Source organism: Geospiza fortis, unplaced genomic scaffold, assembly GCF_000277835.1.
Source record: "Geospiza fortis unplaced genomic scaffold, GeoFor_1.0 scaffold53, whole genome shotgun sequence".
NCBI lineage: Eukaryota > Metazoa > Chordata > Aves > Passeriformes > Thraupidae > Geospiza > Geospiza fortis.
Genome location: NW_005054305.1, coordinates 6,963,851 through 6,982,409, shown reverse-complemented (window position 1 = coordinate 6,982,409; position 18,559 = coordinate 6,963,851). Strand labels below are relative to the sequence as shown.

General features: G+C 40.1%; 1 protein-coding gene across 16 annotated transcripts in view; it reads right to left on the bottom strand.

The window, feature by feature from the left end:
• The window catches only part of DTNA (dystrobrevin alpha), a 169,213-nt gene that overhangs the window by 46,671 nt on the left and 103,983 nt on the right, over positions 1-18,559 (bottom strand). For 11 of the 16 annotated variants that reach the window (XM_031066545.1, XM_031066557.1, XM_031066552.1 and 8 more), the window contains 6 exons: positions 14,403-14,488; positions 12,738-12,892; positions 8,340-8,445; positions 6,199-6,365; positions 3,616-3,740; positions 487-495 (listed from right to left, as the gene is read on the bottom strand). In XM_031066545.1, coding sequence (XP_030922405.1) covers positions 487-495; positions 3,616-3,740; positions 6,199-6,365; positions 8,340-8,445; positions 12,738-12,892; positions 14,403-14,488 — 648 coding nt within the window. The remainder of the gene's footprint in view (positions 1-486; positions 496-3,615; positions 3,741-6,198; positions 6,366-8,339; positions 8,446-12,737; positions 12,893-14,402; positions 14,489-18,559) is intronic. The other 5 variants (XM_031066546.1, XM_031066547.1, XM_031066549.1 and 2 more) reach the window with 1 other exon arrangement.

The window sequence follows — 18,559 nt, the reverse complement described above, 5'->3', positions numbered from 1 at the left end:
ATGTGCAAATTGAAATATGGTAGCCATCTGCAAAATATTCACTGGGCTCCAATTGTGCAAGACAACTGGTCAACCAAAGCATTTCCAAGAAACCCAGTTCTGCATAGAACTGAACTATTACTATATATTTTGTCCTGTAACTTCTTATAAAACAGGCAAAAATATGGTATTTGAAACATTCAAATGATTTTCTCAGCATGATAATGCTACACTGATTTCAAGAAGTTTAAAGCTGAAAAGAAAGAGGTAGGATGTGGAATGTTATTTATTTATTTATATGAAAATAGAGTTTTAACCTAACCCTGCACCTGCAGAACCACATGAAAAACTATACTTCTGATCAGTCATGAATTTGAGAAGCAGTCTTTTGTCTTCCATGTACTTACAGAGAAGTGTTCAATGTTATTTTTTTTTGTAATACTAAGATTATTGTATTTTTTCCAAGCTTTTCCTTCAACAAGTGTACTAAAGAAGAAAAATACTCACCAAGTATCTCTTTTGCAGCAGAATAAAATGGAAAAGAGATCATTAATTAAACTGTTAGTTCAATATGTATATGGATATGGCTCAAGTAATGCATTGGACATACTCCATTCTTATGACCCTGAATCTGAAAAAGCGTGAGAGCCTCTAAGCATAAAAGGTCATTAATCTGTTTACAAAAGCCAAGTTACTCTTGTGTACAAATGTCTTTAAACTCCAAGACCTTGCTACGGTTTCCTGATTAGCATTACTTTGTCAATTCTCATAATAAAAAATGATATTAAACTAATCCAGAGCTTTCCCAAGGCAAGTTTCCTAAAGGCTGATGCCCACTGTCACAGTCCTGAGGTTCCAGCTGAGTATCAAATGGATGCTCAAGCACACAGAGTTGTGTGATCTGGTAAGACAAGAACAACAAACTTTTTTTTTATTGCAAATCAAAGGAAAACTCAGCTATTGACTATAAATTATCTCTTTCTGAGATTATTTTTAAACTCCTGAAAGTGAATGATTGATCTTTCTGATAAAAGTTATACTGAATTAACTGTCCTCAATGAGACAGAAAACACTTGATGCTATTGAAATACGCTATGTAATAAAAGCATGCTATGGCACAACATATATCCACAGTAATAAACCAAATTAAATAGGAGGAATTTTCCAAAGCGCTCCAGGCTGCTCCAAGCTGTTTACACTGATGTCAAAAATAATGCTCCCACAGGCTTAAGATGGAAATGAAGTCAGGCCAGTGCAGAATAGATTTGAAAAATATCTCCATGGCCATGCCATTTGTCATCTCTGCTGTCTGGACTTTCTTTCATGTTGCTATTCTTATGTACAGAGAGTAAAAATGACCCTTTCATCAGTGGGAGGAGTTCTACCACCAGGTTTATGACACGTGGATAACTATTTCTCCAGATGAGGCTTTAGATGCATTTCTTGCTTAATTCAAAATTTTATGTGGTACCAGTAAAACAAAAAAGCCATGCAGTCTTTTTGTCTGGTCCCAGGCAAAGGTGGAAGAACAAACAGAAGGAAAGTCTCTATAGTAATGCAGGGAGCATTTGTCCCATTTAAGCTAGAAGCTAAGAAAAGGATACTGTTTTGTTGCCAAAATTCTTCCATCTGATGCAAATATAAACCCCCTTTTTTGCCTGGATTCCTGCCCAGAGCTGTTTCTCTCAACTTCCATTATGTTTAAAAATAAAAACTGCATCAGTGAGAAGATATTCTCGACAAGGTTCTGTGGCATACCTCTCCCCTCAGTTAATTTGTGTCAATTATGCTGTAGATCATGATACCTCCACAACTTACGGGTTTCTCACTCATGCATCCTTGTAGCCAATATACATTGCCAAGTTATATTACCATCAATCTATGAATACAGAGAAACTGTCACAAACCAGAATAGATGGTGGTTTTTTCTCACATCCCGTCACTCTAAATTGTCTGTATATTTAGGAATAAGGGAAGGTGTTAATTTCACTGCAAAAAATTGGATCAGTTCTTACTTAATTATGGTACCTTCCCCTTCCCTTGCCTAAGTGCATTTAATCCATTCACAGTAGCCCAGTTTTCACTACCTTTTATATTCTGACATATCCTCAGGCCTTCAAGATCCCCCTGCCAACAGGGAACAGAGGCTTCTCTTTCAGTTTCAAGCTCTCTGTCTCTCTCCATTTCCCTTAAGGATGGCCAAAATCTGCCCTGTGAAATTATCACTGACTTGCCAGCAGGGCCAGGCACAGCAGGGAGGGAGCTCAGCAGATCCAACTCTGGATCATTTCTGCCAAAGAACAACATCCTCCCAGTACTCTTCCATAAAGAGGTGCAGGGGTTTAACTGACAATGAAGTGTGACAGGGATTTGGCACTATGTATCTGTCAGAGGCACCGTGTCTCTGAAGACCAGAGCACTCTCTTACACCTGGAAGAAGTTCAGCTATAAGGAAGACCATCAGCATAACTCATCCTAGAAACACCAGGCAGGCTGAGTGAACTTTCCAGGTGTTGTACAGCCCACAATGGCTGGAGTGCACTTGCTCTTAGAGATGCTACATACAAATATTCAGGAGGAACAAAGGTAAATACGTATAATAATTACAGACTAGAGCAGTTGCAGCAGCCAGTAACATAGGTATGCAGCATGGAAATACAATTCTAATGGCTGCTGCCCAAAATGCTTCAGTCAGGAGCCCTGGGAACATGGTTAAGAAAGATATTTTCTTAAGAAATACACCAGAATAAGAGAAATACTTTAAAGGCAGTATTTTTAGAATATTTTTTCCAACTTAATTTCTTTGTACATTTCTTCCAACCAATGTCCTAATTTTTTCTTAATTTTATGGGAAATTTAATGTTTTTTTCCCTTTTTTTAAGGACCCAAGAAGCAAAGGTAAGCCAAGTTGATAAATGAGAAAATTGGAGTGTCTGCCACGATGGTTAGTGGGTGTGTTTTAGAAAAAAACCCATCCAAAGTGGTACTTTCCTCACCCTGCACAAATACATTTTCTTTCTGCTTTGGGTTTCTTGACTCATGCAGAAGAAAATACCAAAAAATAGTCTTGCTTTCTCAACATATCAAAACATAAGGATAATAGACTCTTCTCAAGTGACTTGGCAGTTGAAGGCCCACTTTTTATGCAGACTAACACAATTCTTCAAGACTGGGTGAAGCCACAGCTCCACTAAAGTCAGGGAGAATTCTGACACCTTTTTTTTCCAAAACTGGTCTGGTTTCACTTTTCTTTGTTGCCTTGTGTCAAGGCATACCTGTGATACACTGAAGTTAATAGTCTCTAGATGACAGAACTGATGTTCTCAGCATCAATACATCCCAAAGTGCTGAAACTCCATAAAATTGCATGGACACCTCTTGAGGAGAATGGAGACATTACAATGTTGTATCCCAGTAGTTGATTATACCTATATATCCCATTCGTTTTTACAGGTGAAGTCACACCAGAAGAACACTTTTACACTAAATATCCCCACCAGCAAATTTGCACTTGTGATGCATTGGGCTGGACAAGCCACATCTGCCTCCTGCTTTGTTCAGAGCTGTAGTATCTACATTTGGTGCAAGCAACTCCTACCACAGAGCTTACTTTGTCTACAGCACACAGATACTTACACAATATGAGCCAGGTTTAGAGGTTTTTCAGGCTGGTCAGGGAACATTGGGTGCAAAGGTTCACGGCTGGAAGCACAGCTTAAAGACTTGCTAAGTGCATTAGTTAGCTTCTTAGCAGGTGATTTCTGGGAGGAACAAGGAAGGTAGAGGTAATCTGGACAATAAGGTGCATACTGTTTCTGCTACAGGAAGCACAAAACAACAAGAAGCTCTAACAGCTCAGGTATCTATGGACTGACATCTCCCTTGCCCCCCTCCCATGCCCAGAGTCTGGTAAGGCAAAGAGTGCTCCATTTGGGAAAGAATTACTGTTACCTCCAGCAGCCTTTAGAGCAGGCTGGGGGTGTATCTATAGGGAAAGTTGCCATGGCTATTTTGCCATGCTGCACTCAGGCATTGTTGAACAAAGAACAGCACAGTTTGTGTCACCTGGACTGGTGCTGGCTTGTATCTCACCAGCTTGGGAATGCAAGGAGAACAGATCCAAGCACGCTTGTCCCTATAGATACACTGTATGGGACACCATTTCCCTCCCAGATATGGGCCAGGCACTAGGGTTGCTGTGTTCTTCCCCCTCACTAGTATCTCCCTCACCTCCAGTACCCTGTACTGTTTAGCTGCTTTACAAAGCTTCTCTTCCACCTCCTGTGGCCACTGACCACTGGAGAATGGAAATTTGAGACAGGGGCTTGCCAGGAGTTGCCCCACTGTGGCACCAGCACTTCAAAAGAGACTGATGTACAGTCACTGTCCCCAGAAGATAGGGAGGGTCTGTGCAAGGAGCATAATTTTCATCAATGTGTTAAAAAAAAAAAAAAAATCAGCATTTTCTGCTTTCTGTTTTGTTTGGAGGCTATGCACTTGAGGAGTAAACTCAACTTCCCTAATAAGGGATCTCTGAGATCCGGGGTATCTTTTAGGCTGTGTGAAGGATTCTCAGGAAATTCAACTCAGATCTCTGTGATTCAGTTCTCTGCCAGTAAAAAAGGGTTAGCGACCCTTACACTGTTTCCTCTCCCCAAAACACAACTCTACGGGCTGAAATTGAAAAATCTTTCTGGAATTTGACAGAAAGGGTTTTGTATTTGTGCACATACATCCTGCATCGACTTACGACTGTCACCAAGTCTATAATGAAATATTTCTACTAGAGAAAACCAACCTAAATATGTAAAGTTCAAGTTCTTTCTCTTGCATTCATTAAATGCAATTTCACTCTGAATTGAGAACAGTTGATTTCCACTGTACCCATAAGCACTTCAAATGTAAATATGAAGTATATATCGAGCTCTGCATGTGGCGCTTGATACTGATGCATTAGAATGCCAACCAGGTTTGAACAAATGCTAATGAATGCTACAGAAAGGCAACTTCAAACTTGAAGCAAAACATTTGTTTCTGGCAAGGAAACATCTGAAAGCACTGAGCATGTGGTCACATTTTTGTCTTCCGCTGAACAGAAATCTTAAGTTTTCCAATTACTTCCTACCTATAATTACAGCTCCCTGGCTACAGCAAAAAATGGATTTTATGGCACAAATTGCTGCTAGGAATGGAGTCTGAGCTACACAGTGGGCACTTTTCCTACTCAGATACTAAACTCTGGCCATTTGTGTCTATGCAACAAGCAGCAATTAGGACCCACAAAAACAATTACAGACCCAGGTCTGCTGGGATGCAGTGCAGAGCTGTATGACTGGCATACAGAGCAAACCACATCCAATTTAACCCTTGCCTGTTCCATCAACAGAAAACCAGACATTTTAAAAGTATTAAAATTCAGAACTTTGTTAAATAATAAACTCAAAGTACCATAAAAATGGGAGCTTTTGCTGTATGCATAATTTTCCTTTTTTAAAAAACAATATACTTTTGAAATGTTTGAAAATAATTATGTATTTTCTGCTATTTGTGTTTGAATCCTGAAGGATTTTGATGCTCTGTAAACAAGGGGGTCAACTGGTGCTTTGCTCCAGTCCATGGAAAGCTGAGTCCCCAGGTCTCATGCCCTTCAGGGAAGGTTAAGGTTCCAGCAGCTGTTGATACTTCCCTTTCAGCTTAGGAAAAACACTGCATTATTTTGATTAACAACAAAAAGCCTGAAGTGAGCTTTTCTCTATAGTAAACACTACTGCGGATCTAAGCCCGTGACCACGCTCAAATCTCCAGTGCCAGGATCATCCCAAATGCTACGCATATGCTGCAGCCACTCAACTGAAAATATTGATGAATGAGCATTAAGTATTCATCATTTCATTTACATGTAGCCAAAGAGAGCAAGCCAATGACAACTTTACCGTGAGTCCTGTGGGAACGGGGGAAGCTGCCATGAGCCTGCTGCCCTGCTGCCAGCCCCTCCTGCGCTGCCCTCACCGCGGCACGCACCAGATCCTCACCCAGGGAAGACCATTCCCACCTCCACGCTCTCCCGATGGCTCCCAGGGCCGGAGCCTCCCAGACAGGGTCACTAATCCAAAGTGCCAGCCTGGCTCCCAGCTCGCTTGAGCCCAGAGCTGTGGCTGGGGGCTTTTCTGATGGCTGGAGGGCAAAGCAGTCTGCAGCAAGGCAGAAGCCTTCCCTTACCCATGACGTGTACTCTTTCATTTGGTGCTGGTTGCTGTGGGAACCGCTGGCATGGCCCCTCCAGAAGCAGTCCTGACAGAGCTGGTAATTGTGACACTGCTGGCAGCGGTAGCGAAACCCCATCATGCTCTCGCTGTGGCAGTAGGAACACTCGACGGGGTGGAAGACTGGGTGGGAGAAAGAAATGGTGAGCCAAAAAGAAAACAAAGGAACACCCAGAAAAAGTTTATGGACAAACCCCAAACTGAAGGGTGCTCCCTTCTTTGTTTAAAGCAATCTGCAGCACTGGATGCTGCCGACAGCTCTGATCCGAGAAAATACAGCAACCTGTGCTAAGCCATGGGCAATGCTTCCTACACTGGGCACCAAACCCTTCCTGACTTCTGAGCTGGCATCCATGCCTCCTGCTCACAGCAGCAAAAAATGTGTGTGTTCAGTGTTCAGTGTCTAACAGAATACATGACAGAGTACAGAGGAGGGCCATGAAGATAAGGGCTCTCCTATGAAGACAGGCTGAGAGTTGTTCAGCCTGGAGAAGAGAAAGTTCCAGGGAGTCCTTAGAGCAGCTTTCCAGTACCTAATGGGGTTACAGGAGAGCTGGAGAGGGACTTTTTTCAAGGGCATGTAGGGATAGGACAAGGAGGAAGAGGTTCACTGAAAGAAGGTAGGTTTAGATTAGGTATCAGCAAGAACATCTTTACTGTGAGTATGGTGAGGCACCGGATTGCATTGCCTGAAGAAGGTGTGGATGACCCATCCCTGGAAGTGTTCAAGGCCAGGCTGGATGGGGATTTGAGCAGCCTGGTCTAGTGGAAGATGTCCCTGCTGGGGAGTTGGAAATGCATGATCTTTAAAGTCCCTTTCAATCCACACCATTCTATGACAGAGGAAATTTGTATGTTGCAAAATCCACTGCAGCTGCACTATTGGGAGAAGCTGAGTGTTTTGTTGTGCTTTAAGCAGCTGAGGTGAGGCATCTTGGAGGAAAAGTCAAACTCAACTGTATGACTACTGAAAGGATGAAAGTGTACTTAGACATGTTATTGTCTCTTAATTACTGCTGTCTCATCTGTACAAGTGGTGTCCTTTAGGTTCCTATATATGGGATTGAACACGTAGCTTTGGATGCCCAGATGTGGAAAGCTGGCCTTTGGAGGGACCTATTCTCTGTTCAGAAGCAGATAGTGACAAGGAAGCAAGTCACTGAGGACACTAAAGCACCAACTGAGATATCTGGAAGAACCTTCTGGGCAATACTGCTATTTCTGTTCCTCTTTTCTCACTACAGCCTGTACCAAATTCACCACATGGTACTGAACATCCCCTTGTTCCCGGGCACCCTCTGTCTTTCTGTCATAAGGTTCAGTCTGGGAAAATTTGGATCAGTGCTGAATGTGTCAGAACTCCTTGCCAGAATTTTGCAGCAAGAAGGGTTTCTGCTCTGGGCTAGGAAACACTGTGAAGCTGGTGAGGGACAGGGATGAATGACAAGAGCTTGAGGAAGGTGGGATAGATAGGTTGCTCTGCAGCCAAAAAGACTTGGGAACATCCCCTTACGCACCTTGGTGCCTCTCAGTGGAAGAGGGATTTGTTTGGCACAGGAACACATACAACTTTTCCTCCTTTTCCTTTTACCACCAAAAATGGATGCACACCATCCACAGGGAACTTCCTTTTCAGAGAATATGGTCTGGCAGTGTAGACTTAGGAGTAGATCCTTCCTGAGGACCTTTTGGCTGGTGTTTTGCACTGCACTGACATCTCCTGCCAGGAATACTGCATCAACGGAAAGTACCAAGCTGCTCCCTCTCTGCTGCCATATGTCGTAGCTAATAAAAGTTGTGGTCTTGATAGTTTACCAAATATAAGTGTGTGAATGGATGAAGTCCTATTGCTCTTTGCTTATCCAGAGCACAGGAGGAGACACGATCAGGTTAACTTCCTGAGCACAGCAAAATTTAAGCCATGTTCTTGGCTGAATGACCAACAGACTTCAAGTATTTTACCAGTCACTGTAAAAATAGCATATGGAGTCAATGAACCCAGTACAGTAGCTTTTACAAAACCATCTACAGAGTGTGAAAATCGTCACACCAAAGTTTATTCTTGTAACTCTGTTTTGGCAGCACCTCTTTACTTACCATTTTCAACATTTGCCAGTCGATGCAGAAGTGGTAACCACACTAGACACTGTGGCGGGGGATCAGACATGAGAGTATCCAAGAAAGTGTTTAATGTGACTTTTTTCTGCTCAAACAAGCAAAAAAACATGCACAAAAAATCAGTAATTAGACATCTCAAAATTATTTTATCTCTACAGAAACACTTGGGAATAAGTTTCAAGCACTGTTTGCCTGTAGCCCTGATTTACTAAAAAGAACAAGTGATACTAGCAAAGCTATTTTTAGTCAGTACAATGATACAACTGATGACTAGAAGTCATTCTCACAAGGCTGGGTTGGAGACACTTAGCTCCCACTCACTTCCAGACTCTCTTCTAGAGCCACTGCCTGAAGATGCTTTGTGGTTAAGGGTGGTATTCAACTCTGCATGCTCTCATCTGTTTTGAGTATCGTGTGACAAGTACAAGTGGATGTGGGCTATCACTGTGTATGACCAATTTTCAAATGAAAAATCACTGCTGACGGTACTTGAAAAAAGAAAATGAGAGAAAATGCTGGCAAGGGAGCACAAATTCAAAAGAAATATAGAATAAGGAGAGACCAGCACAGGCAATTTGTTACCATAATTTAAGAAACTTTGCTCGTCTAAGGAGCAATGGCAACTAGTTATGAGTGAGTTCGGACTGTGGGATGTCAAGATTGCATATGCTCGGGGACTGCAACTGCTCCTGAACTCTTCACGCCTTTAAGCACTCAGAGATTTATGCTCCTTTAAATTTCGAAGAGATTTAAACTCTAAGATATCCCTGTTGATTTTAAAAATGCAATCTAGAGCCTTAAATTTCTTAGGTGGCTGGAAAAAGTAATCACAAATCCTAGTTCATTTGTTTTTTCAATCAGCAACTGAGCCTTCCTTAAATAAAATTTAAGATGCAAAAATATCGAGCCCCGCTGAGAATATATGTAGATATATTTTATATTTTATAGACATACATATTTAAGTAGTGTCCCCACATCCAAAGGGATGGCTAAATTTTCATATCTGATTGCATAAGCTGCTGCTTTAACTTGCTAAAGAACTATGGTTGCCCCATGAGGAAGCTAAGCAGCACTTATGCAGTGACATGCATCATCTCTGCATGTTGTGGAATTCTTTTCAGAGCTGAGATTTCCAGAGACAGTATCTGTGCTCCATTTATACACAATTATCACCAGGTGTAAATAAAAATGTTATTTCTCTTATACAGTGAGTGATCAATGGAAAACATCTCACACTGCAACAGTCTCAGGGATGAAACACAGCAAGATATTTGGAAAGATATGAAAATGTTTGTGCATAGGAGAAAATACCCCAGGTTACTGTGAAAATCAGCTTGATTCTTTAATGAACAGAAATAGCCAGAATATGAGCTCTAAATCTCAGTGGAGTTCTACCTTTCCCCACAATAACTGCAGTGTGAAAGTCCAGTCAAACACTACCACCTGCTTGTTGTATGAATTATCTTCCCAGCCATGGAGCGCAGATAAGCAGTTCCCAAAAAGGTATCCTATGCTCTAAGCATCAGCTCAGAGGAAAGGATCTTTCTTTTGGAGATGTGGATTTCTTTTTCTGCTGTGGATGCTTGGCACAGCTTTGCTGACCAATGCTGCCAGCAAATGTCTCTGTTGTCTGCAGCAGAACTTGAGAGCAGAGGGGAAAAAAAGGTGGAAGGAAGGCCAGGAAAAGGAGGGACCTCCAGTGCTGCCATATACTGCAGAGCTGAGTACCCTTAGACCTTCCCTCTGCTCTTGAAGGGATACACACAACTAATCTAACAGGCAAATAGATAAGGGGACAAGAAAAGCTCTTCCACAATGCAGTGGGCTTTTGAAAGCAGCTATAACTTAAAACTCTGACTGGCAGCAAATAAGGCAACTTAGCTTCAATGACAGCTTTATGGCCAAACTGTTCCAGTGATCACTGATTTTATGGATTAGAGAAAAAAGCAGTGTCCCTTAAAAGGACACTGTCAGAGCAATTTCCGTACATTTTCCTCCTGCAATTTTCTTTCAGCTGCTGGGAAAGTTTAAACCAAAACCTGTTTTCTAAATATATACTACACACAGATGGAGTCTAGGTTTGTGGAATAACACTTAGACAAGTGCTAAGAAAATGAAGTTAGTGTCTATCTTTTTAGTTTGGGATATTTTTTTTAAAGTAGTTTTTACAATAATAACAATACTGTTTATAACATCACATCAATCCTACCTATGGGGGAAAGTGGTGATGATAAAACTTTTTGAGCCACAGATTTGTATTCTGAAACATTAAGTCACTTGCTCCAGCATTTCTGCCCCACAAATTTGTGGATGAGGAAATACTGTTGATTCTACTTTGAATAGACATTCAATCTAGCAGCAGCTCACAGGCAGAGGAAAATATGTGGTGGGATCAAGCAAACCAGTAGAATTGGGAATAATAAAATATTTCTGCAAAAGGAAAAATCCTTTCCGATGTAAACTGAATTGATTTGACACCATGACCAGATAATTATCAGAATTTTCTATTTCCCTGAAATTGAAGAATCTCTAGATACCAGGGGGTTGAAAGGCTTCTGGTAAGCAAAAGTGACCCATTGTGAGAACTAGTGAGAGTGCCAAACTTATTCCAAGCTATTGATTTCTGATAATTCTACATGCAATATAAGAGAGAGAAAGAATGACTTGTGTGTGACTAAGAGTGTAAATACCATTTATCATGGTGTCATAAAGATATGAATTTCATTTCAAAACTCTGGTTCATCCCTAGTGAGGATGTAATGAGAACTACATAAAGTCAATTTAAGTGAAATATCAGACTAGATTTACGAGAGTACTTGGCTGCCTCCAGATGCAAAACAACAGCTTTGTAAACCTGCTGTGTACCTACATCAGTCAGAGACTTAACTCTAGTTAGCTCTAAGTGGAGCTTGTAAACAAAACCATCTAATGCTTGCTTGAAGATGCTGCTTCTAAAGATAGAAGTGGTAGACCAGACCTTAATGCATCTGGTCTGCTCAGCTGGATGCAGAAAACCATCTAATGCTTGCTTGAAGATGTTGCTTCTAAAGATACCTTAATGCATCTGGTCTACTCAGCTGGATGCAATCTCAAAGCAAGTGCCATTTCTGATGGCTACGGAGATAAAAAATGAGGCCTGAATTACATTTTTTCAGGAAAGGAAATTCCTTTTTTCATCCATAATAACAGCATGACCAACATGCAAATCTTGAATACCCTGTTCCCATGCATTATTTTGACACAAAACTATCAGAAGTCACTTCACCACATAAAATCTTCAACATATAAGATGAAGTGCTGTTCTAAGTCTCCCCCTGTGAAACAAGACTAGCTTCACATATGCAAACATTACCATTTAAAATGAATTGGGAGATGACTCAATAAATGAATTTCAACATCTCCTTTTGGCTGACTGGAGTGCCTATTGATTAGTGATGAAACTGAGAGAATACTAAAAATGAGACTCTATTTTGCATGAAAATGACACTATTCCTGCTCCATTGATCTTACTTGTTTAACAGTATTCAGTTAGCAAATGAGAGGATAAAGAGAAGGAAAATACAACTTTATTTCTAACATTGTCAAGGTTTCAGCATATTCCCTTACTACATGTTTATGGAATTATACAGTGTGACGTGTGGCAAGAGACAGAGGAATTCTCTCTTTCTCCACTGGAGAAGTGGACAACCAGCCACAATTATGGAAGCTTTTCAAGTGCTATGTATTAGCTGAAACCAATGTGCTGTACTCAGTGTACCTATGGAGTCTTTTGAGTTCCAAAAAAATCTTGTATCTTCTTCAGGATAAATTCATTGCTTTCCTGACCCTATCTCACTGGTGTTATTGGTAAGAGACTAAGGATTTTCTAATACATACTGATTCCCATTTACAAAGAAGTTTTAAGGTTATTTTCTTCTCACTCCTAAACTTGTATGTCACTGGGAAAACCTGAAGTTTGATTTTTTTCTGGTGGAACTTCAGCTTTGTATGCAGAAGTTAGTGTTCTGTCTGCTTATACCAACACCAACTAAGTGGGGTGGAGGTCTGCATGTCTTGGGGTATAAATATATAGAATACCAAAAGGTACATATGTATCTGGTGCTTAAATTAGGAAGTTTCCTAATTTAGGAATGTGTAAGTGAAGACCCTGATCTGAATCACTTTTTGACTAAGCCTCTCTCTTGATGGTTGTATGGGGAACCTATGGAGACCAGCTTCCTGTTGAAGGCACCAAACCTACACACCCAGAAGTCAGCGGAGTGGACCTTTCCCTCATCCAGCCACGTGTTTCCTGGGCAAATATGCACCTATGTGTAAGACAGGAAGAATCTTGGCCTGCTCAGAAGGGTGATTGAGAACCTGTGTCTCTTCATTTACCTGTTGTGAGAAACAGGATTTTGCCGACTGCTCAGTGTAACCAAAGGAAGGCCCCTCGAAGACAGCGGTGGGCAGCTTGAGAACCTCGCGCAGGAACATGTCGTACCTGCCATAAACCATCACCCCGCTGGAGTCAGAAATCATGGAGAAAATATCTGAGGGGGAAAAAGAGAAGGAAAGATCACAGCAGCTTCAGTGTGAGCTACAGATTTGCTCTGAGTTCAGTATCATCCCATTTGAAAGAGAAGTAGTAAACATGTTTGGCTTATGGAAACCTCTGTTATTACTGCATCTTTATTTCTGACTTCTTTTAATAGAAAACAAGAAGAATTATTTGCATACTAAGAACTAGCTGATTTTAATACTAAAATATTCCTGATTTGTTTTTCTTTGTGTGTGGTCATTTTTAAGCAAAGTCTGATGCATGGCATGAGGGCATAATTTAATCAGATAAGAAGGCTCTGATTTGACAAGATACGCTACATCAGCTTTTTGCCTGCTGCCAGTTTACCATGTCAAATCAAAATCTTGACAATGGGTTCATTAAGTCAGTTATTATTGGTCTTGGACAGGACACACAAAGCAATGAAGGTCTTGCCAATGTGTTATTTTTCACTCTTCCCTCTTTCTTATGCATAAAAATATCACACTTTTATTATTGCAGTGATGTCAGTTTGTCAGCCCTTACTTCTCCGTTTGTTTAAAATTATCATCTGCTTAGCAGGAGATCTCTGACTAAGGAACATTTATTGTTTTTCAGGCTGTCATGCCAGCTGCTTCATTTCCAGGAACCTGGAAGGGAAATTCTGACAACAGGACTCCGGGACTGCTGACCCAAAAAATCATCATTGTACTTCAGCCCTCCACTGGATGGACCCAGTTCCTATTCTTAAAACAGCTTAGGGAACAAATGGTGCTCAACTTATAATTTATAATTTATAACTTCAGCTCAGTCTGTATTTGAATTTCTACACAGAAATAATGTATTAAAAAATGGCACAAAATCTGGAGGACTAAATCAGCACTTCAGATTTGTACTTGTCTACTGTGAACAACTGTAATTTGTAAACTCAGTTTTCTTGGGTTTAGGTAGAAGGCTCAGTGGAAACTGAAGGTTTTTGGTCAAAAAGTCTGGAAAATGGTGTTCTGGACCTGACACCATATGACTAAACAGAAAAGTCTTCCATTGCAGCTACAAGTAAATGATGTCTTTGCTATTGGGGAACTGGGAATAAATCCTACAAAATGAAAATCTGTTCACCAAAATACATGGCATAAGAATGCCCTATGGAAGAAAATATAAATAGTACATAAATATATTGGTCTTCTACATGTGAAAAGACATAGATGTTACTAAAAAATAATCAGAAGAAATGGTTAAATTATGCTTCATGATGTTGAGGCACTTATTTATATTTCAAGTTCAATAACCCCAATGGAAAAAAAATAAAATCCACCAATAAGGACCTCAATGTATGCAATTTGTCCTTAAAACCCTCAGTGTGAAGTTCAACCAAACATTTAGTGGGATTTACTTAGAGATATACATAGGGCAACTCCCAAACCCAGCCAAGAAAGCAGAGTTTATCCTAATTCCCTCTTTTCTACTTGCACTGTTAATTCTCCAACAGTAACAATTTTTAACAGGTAAAACATATCACTTACATCTTAATTTGTCCATGATCTTTCCTCCACAAAGAGTTGCCAAGGCCATTTTGACAGCAAAAACGGAAATTTTTCCATGTCCTTCCCTGTTCAAAAGTAGAAAGTAGACATATTTTACATGTCCATTTTATGAGAATCTGTTCAATTAAAATGCATATTTTTGACATCACTTACTGTAATGCACAATATATATGTGGATTGACATACAGAGAAATGAATCCTTTAAAAAGAAGGTTTGTTTTGTGGGAACACATGTCAGTACACTGCTCTGTAAAGATCTCAGAGCAGATTTATTATGTATATGAAGCTAAGTATTAAACTGTTTATCTCATTACACACCACAGTGATAATTATTGCTGCTATCTGTGATACAGTAGCACTGGGAGACACCTATCACACTCATTGCTTCCCTATCCTAAGTGCTTTGGGAATTTTTTGGACCTAGAAGATTGCAAGTAAGTGAGAAAATCAGCACTGGGAAGAAAAAGTGAAAAAGCACACCAGACTCACATCATCACACAAACTTCATCTGTACCTGTCAGTAGGTCCTGACAACTGCATTTTAAATGATACCTTGACCCCCAGGAGCCTTGAAGGAGGTTCCATTTTAAATGACCCCCAGGAATCTTGAAGAAGGACTTTGCTGAAAAATGGGGAATATGCCAGAATGAGTGAAGGACATATGTTGTGATATGGAGAAGAGTTTTGTCCCTGGTTTGTTCATGGGGAGGCTATACCTGGCTCTCTACTTTCAATTTACAATGCACAAATGCTAATAAATCCCAGATTCAACCAAGAGTTTGTCTTGGGGCAAACAGGCACATTGCCAGCTCTTCCCACAACTGTCTTGAAGCATTCAATGGCTTAACTTTATTATTCCTCTCACTATCCTCATTCTCCTTTCACAGTCATGATGGTCCCCACTGATCACCTGCCATCACAGAAAATCTGGTTTATTTGAGCTGGATAAGTAAAACATGACCTCACACACTGCATGGCACACTTAGTCCCCAGAACACCTATCAGCCCCAGTTTAGTGTTCAGCCCCTTTCCGAAGGTGAGAATTCTCTCCTAAGTTCATCTGCTTCTTAGGGTTGATCTCTTGACATCCAAATGGTGAAATGTGGTTTTTCTTGGAATTTTCTGAATCTTACTGTAAGGCACTAGGAGTCCAGAGTTGCACAGGAGCAACTTCAATCCATCATCCAAACTCCTTGGCATTACTTCACAGCTTCCCACATGAATTAATGATATTAATTAATGACATCAGTGAGGACATGTCATCATGCTTTAAAAAAGAGACAACCAATATTTGTGAGATTAACAAAATGGCAGTCATATTTCCTTCTAAATTCTGACAGGATTAATGATGTGGCTAGATAATGAAGTTTTGTGTCAGTTTTTTGGAAATGGAGTTTCTGTGATCTTCATTCTACTCTACCAGGGAACACAATGTTTATAAGGGATTTCCTGTTTCATATATAATCACGTCCTATATAAGAAGGTCTAACTGCACTGGCAATAGTAGTACATTGAAATGTAGATCTTCATCAATATTTCTAAAATTACTCTGTTCATTGTCACTCACAATTTTAAGGAAGAAAATTGCATCTGATCAGACTAAAAGATTAATTGATTCTGGAAGGACACAGAGCTGTGACTATGCCTCTTTCTCTGCTAATCCCAAACCAGACTAATGCAGTAACATATACATGTAAGACAGACATGAATGGTATACTCATATCTGTATATAGATGCATGCTACACGCTTCACTTCATTAAATCACTCAGACTTTAGAAAATGAGTCAGTTCCCTAAGCTTGACTAGCTAACAATCTTTAAAGTTCATTGAATTAGATTTAGTTCTATGTCAGTGTAACCCATAATTCTAAATAGAAATTCTAATTATACTTTTCACTCATTTAAAATTCTGCTTTTTGCCAGACAATCAACTAGAAATACAAACAAAACCTAACGAATTCACTATGTCAGTATTTAAAAAAGAAATATTTACTGTATTCTTTAATGCTGACTTTTGTGCGCACTTTTTCATTACATGAGTTCCCTTTGACTGGCTTCATAAGATGAAAATCACAGCATAGGCATTTCCAGGCTTCTGTACTTCCATTCTTTGTGGATTGGATTCTGATTTGTGTAAACCAGACTTAGCACTGTTATGGCTGAGAATGTGGTCCTTTTGTATTCCTTTTGTGCATGCTGCCCTTTAGACCCTAGGGAATTTTTCTACACTGTTTCATCATGAGGTTTCCATCTGCCTTTCAAAGAGCTGTTATAGTAAAAAAAAAAAAAAAGCTAATTAGAAGCAATGCAATAGCATTATTAAGAAGCAATGGAAGATTTAGAGATTAAAAAAATGTGGAAGTGCTTCAGATTTAGATTATTTTTCCCGGGAGGTTTAGTTACGTTTACTAACAGGATTATATTTTTGCATGGCAGACACATATCAACTTGGCTTCAGCTTTCTACCCTAGAGCCACTGGCCTTTCCCATACTCAAATGGTTATGGAAGAGAGGAACAGAAAAAGAAAAGATATCATTTATCTCTTCAATCTCTCCATTTGAGTTTATTTGTTTTGACACTGTATTTTCTATTGGTCATTTGTATTCCTAAGAGCATCACGAGAGCCAGTATAAACCCAGTTTGCCCTCCAAATATATATGTCTGCGTATGTTTGTGTGTGTGTATGCATATACACACATGCATATTTAAATACATATGACTGGTGAACAGACACAGGGTAATGGGGCCTAAGACTGGCCAATATCATTTGGAAGTGCCCTAAGCTGTGTCTAAGCCCTACAGATGACCCTGACTGGCAGCACTGGGGCCTCACAGGATTTGCTGTGCAAAAGCAAATGCTGAAGCAGTGGCTTATAGCAGCAGGAAGAAGTCAGTGTTCCCTCAAAGCAGCTTTGGGCTGGCTAATGCAAAGAGAAATAAATTTTACTAGTGGAAACAGGAGAGGACAGCAAATATTTTGATTTTATATTGCACCTCTCTTACTGAGGTTACTCTTCAGCAAGAAGCATAAATGATGTCAAAAGCAAACCTTGAAGCTCATGTGCACTTAACAACAATAGAGGATGGAGTATTTAGGAAAGTGAATGATAGCCAGGGTTGAAGGTTATCTCCTGCTGGCTTGGGGGGAAAAAGGGCAAAAAATTATACATGTTTTTAGACACCAGAGCAGGGAAACCCCACAGACTGCCTGACAAAATCCACAGAACATAAAAGGCTGAGTCCAGCTCCAGGGCCTGATTTTGCCTGTTGGGCCACCAAGGAGAGTGGTACCAAATAGATGACACTGTCATTTGTCAGCATCTCTAGCAACACCCACACTGAGACAGCTCTATGGAGGGGAAAGCCATCAAGAAATAGCATCACATCTTTAGAAACAGCGAATGTGTTTCATGAAAAGGACATTGAGAAAATACCATTTTTCTCACTAATGAGGCTTAAGTGGTGCTCCCCCAATACTTTAAGGTATCTTTTGCAAAAGTGAGAAAAGTTCTTCAGGTTTTGGTTACTACCCACCGTAATCAAGGCAGTCAATTCTGAAATGTCAGAGGCTAGAATTACAAATTCCCATTTTCAAAACAAGGTTTTAGAGAGGAAATTTTATTGACATTTAGCAAGATTCTTTCATGTAGGACAGCAAATGCATAATGTCCAAATCTCTGAAATGCATTTTTTTTCTGGACTTCCTTTGTCAGTGCCTCTGAGTCTTTCAATGAGTAGCAAAGGTGGAGAAGAGAGGGAATTAAACACTTTACTGCTCTGATCAGATGAAGGAGCAAGAAGTTGTATTTCCAAAATGGATATTGATCATCTTTGTGTACTGAAATCAGTACAATACAAATGTTCATTTGATTAAACAAGGGCATGAAAATTTCCTCATTTCTCTGTAGAATCAAGTCCTACCCCGAGCCACGCAGGGTCTGTTTCATAGCCCAGGGCTCACAACTCCATTCATAGGACTGTGCACAAGGAACAGAGAAAACTCAGCTACTTTTCTTATCAGTTAAACTTTGCAGCAGGAATAGCTGGAGATGATCTAGCACAGACTATTTCCCACTCTGTTTAAAAGGAGTTTTTTGGAGAACAACTGAATGAGGCTGACATTCCACCTTTCTAC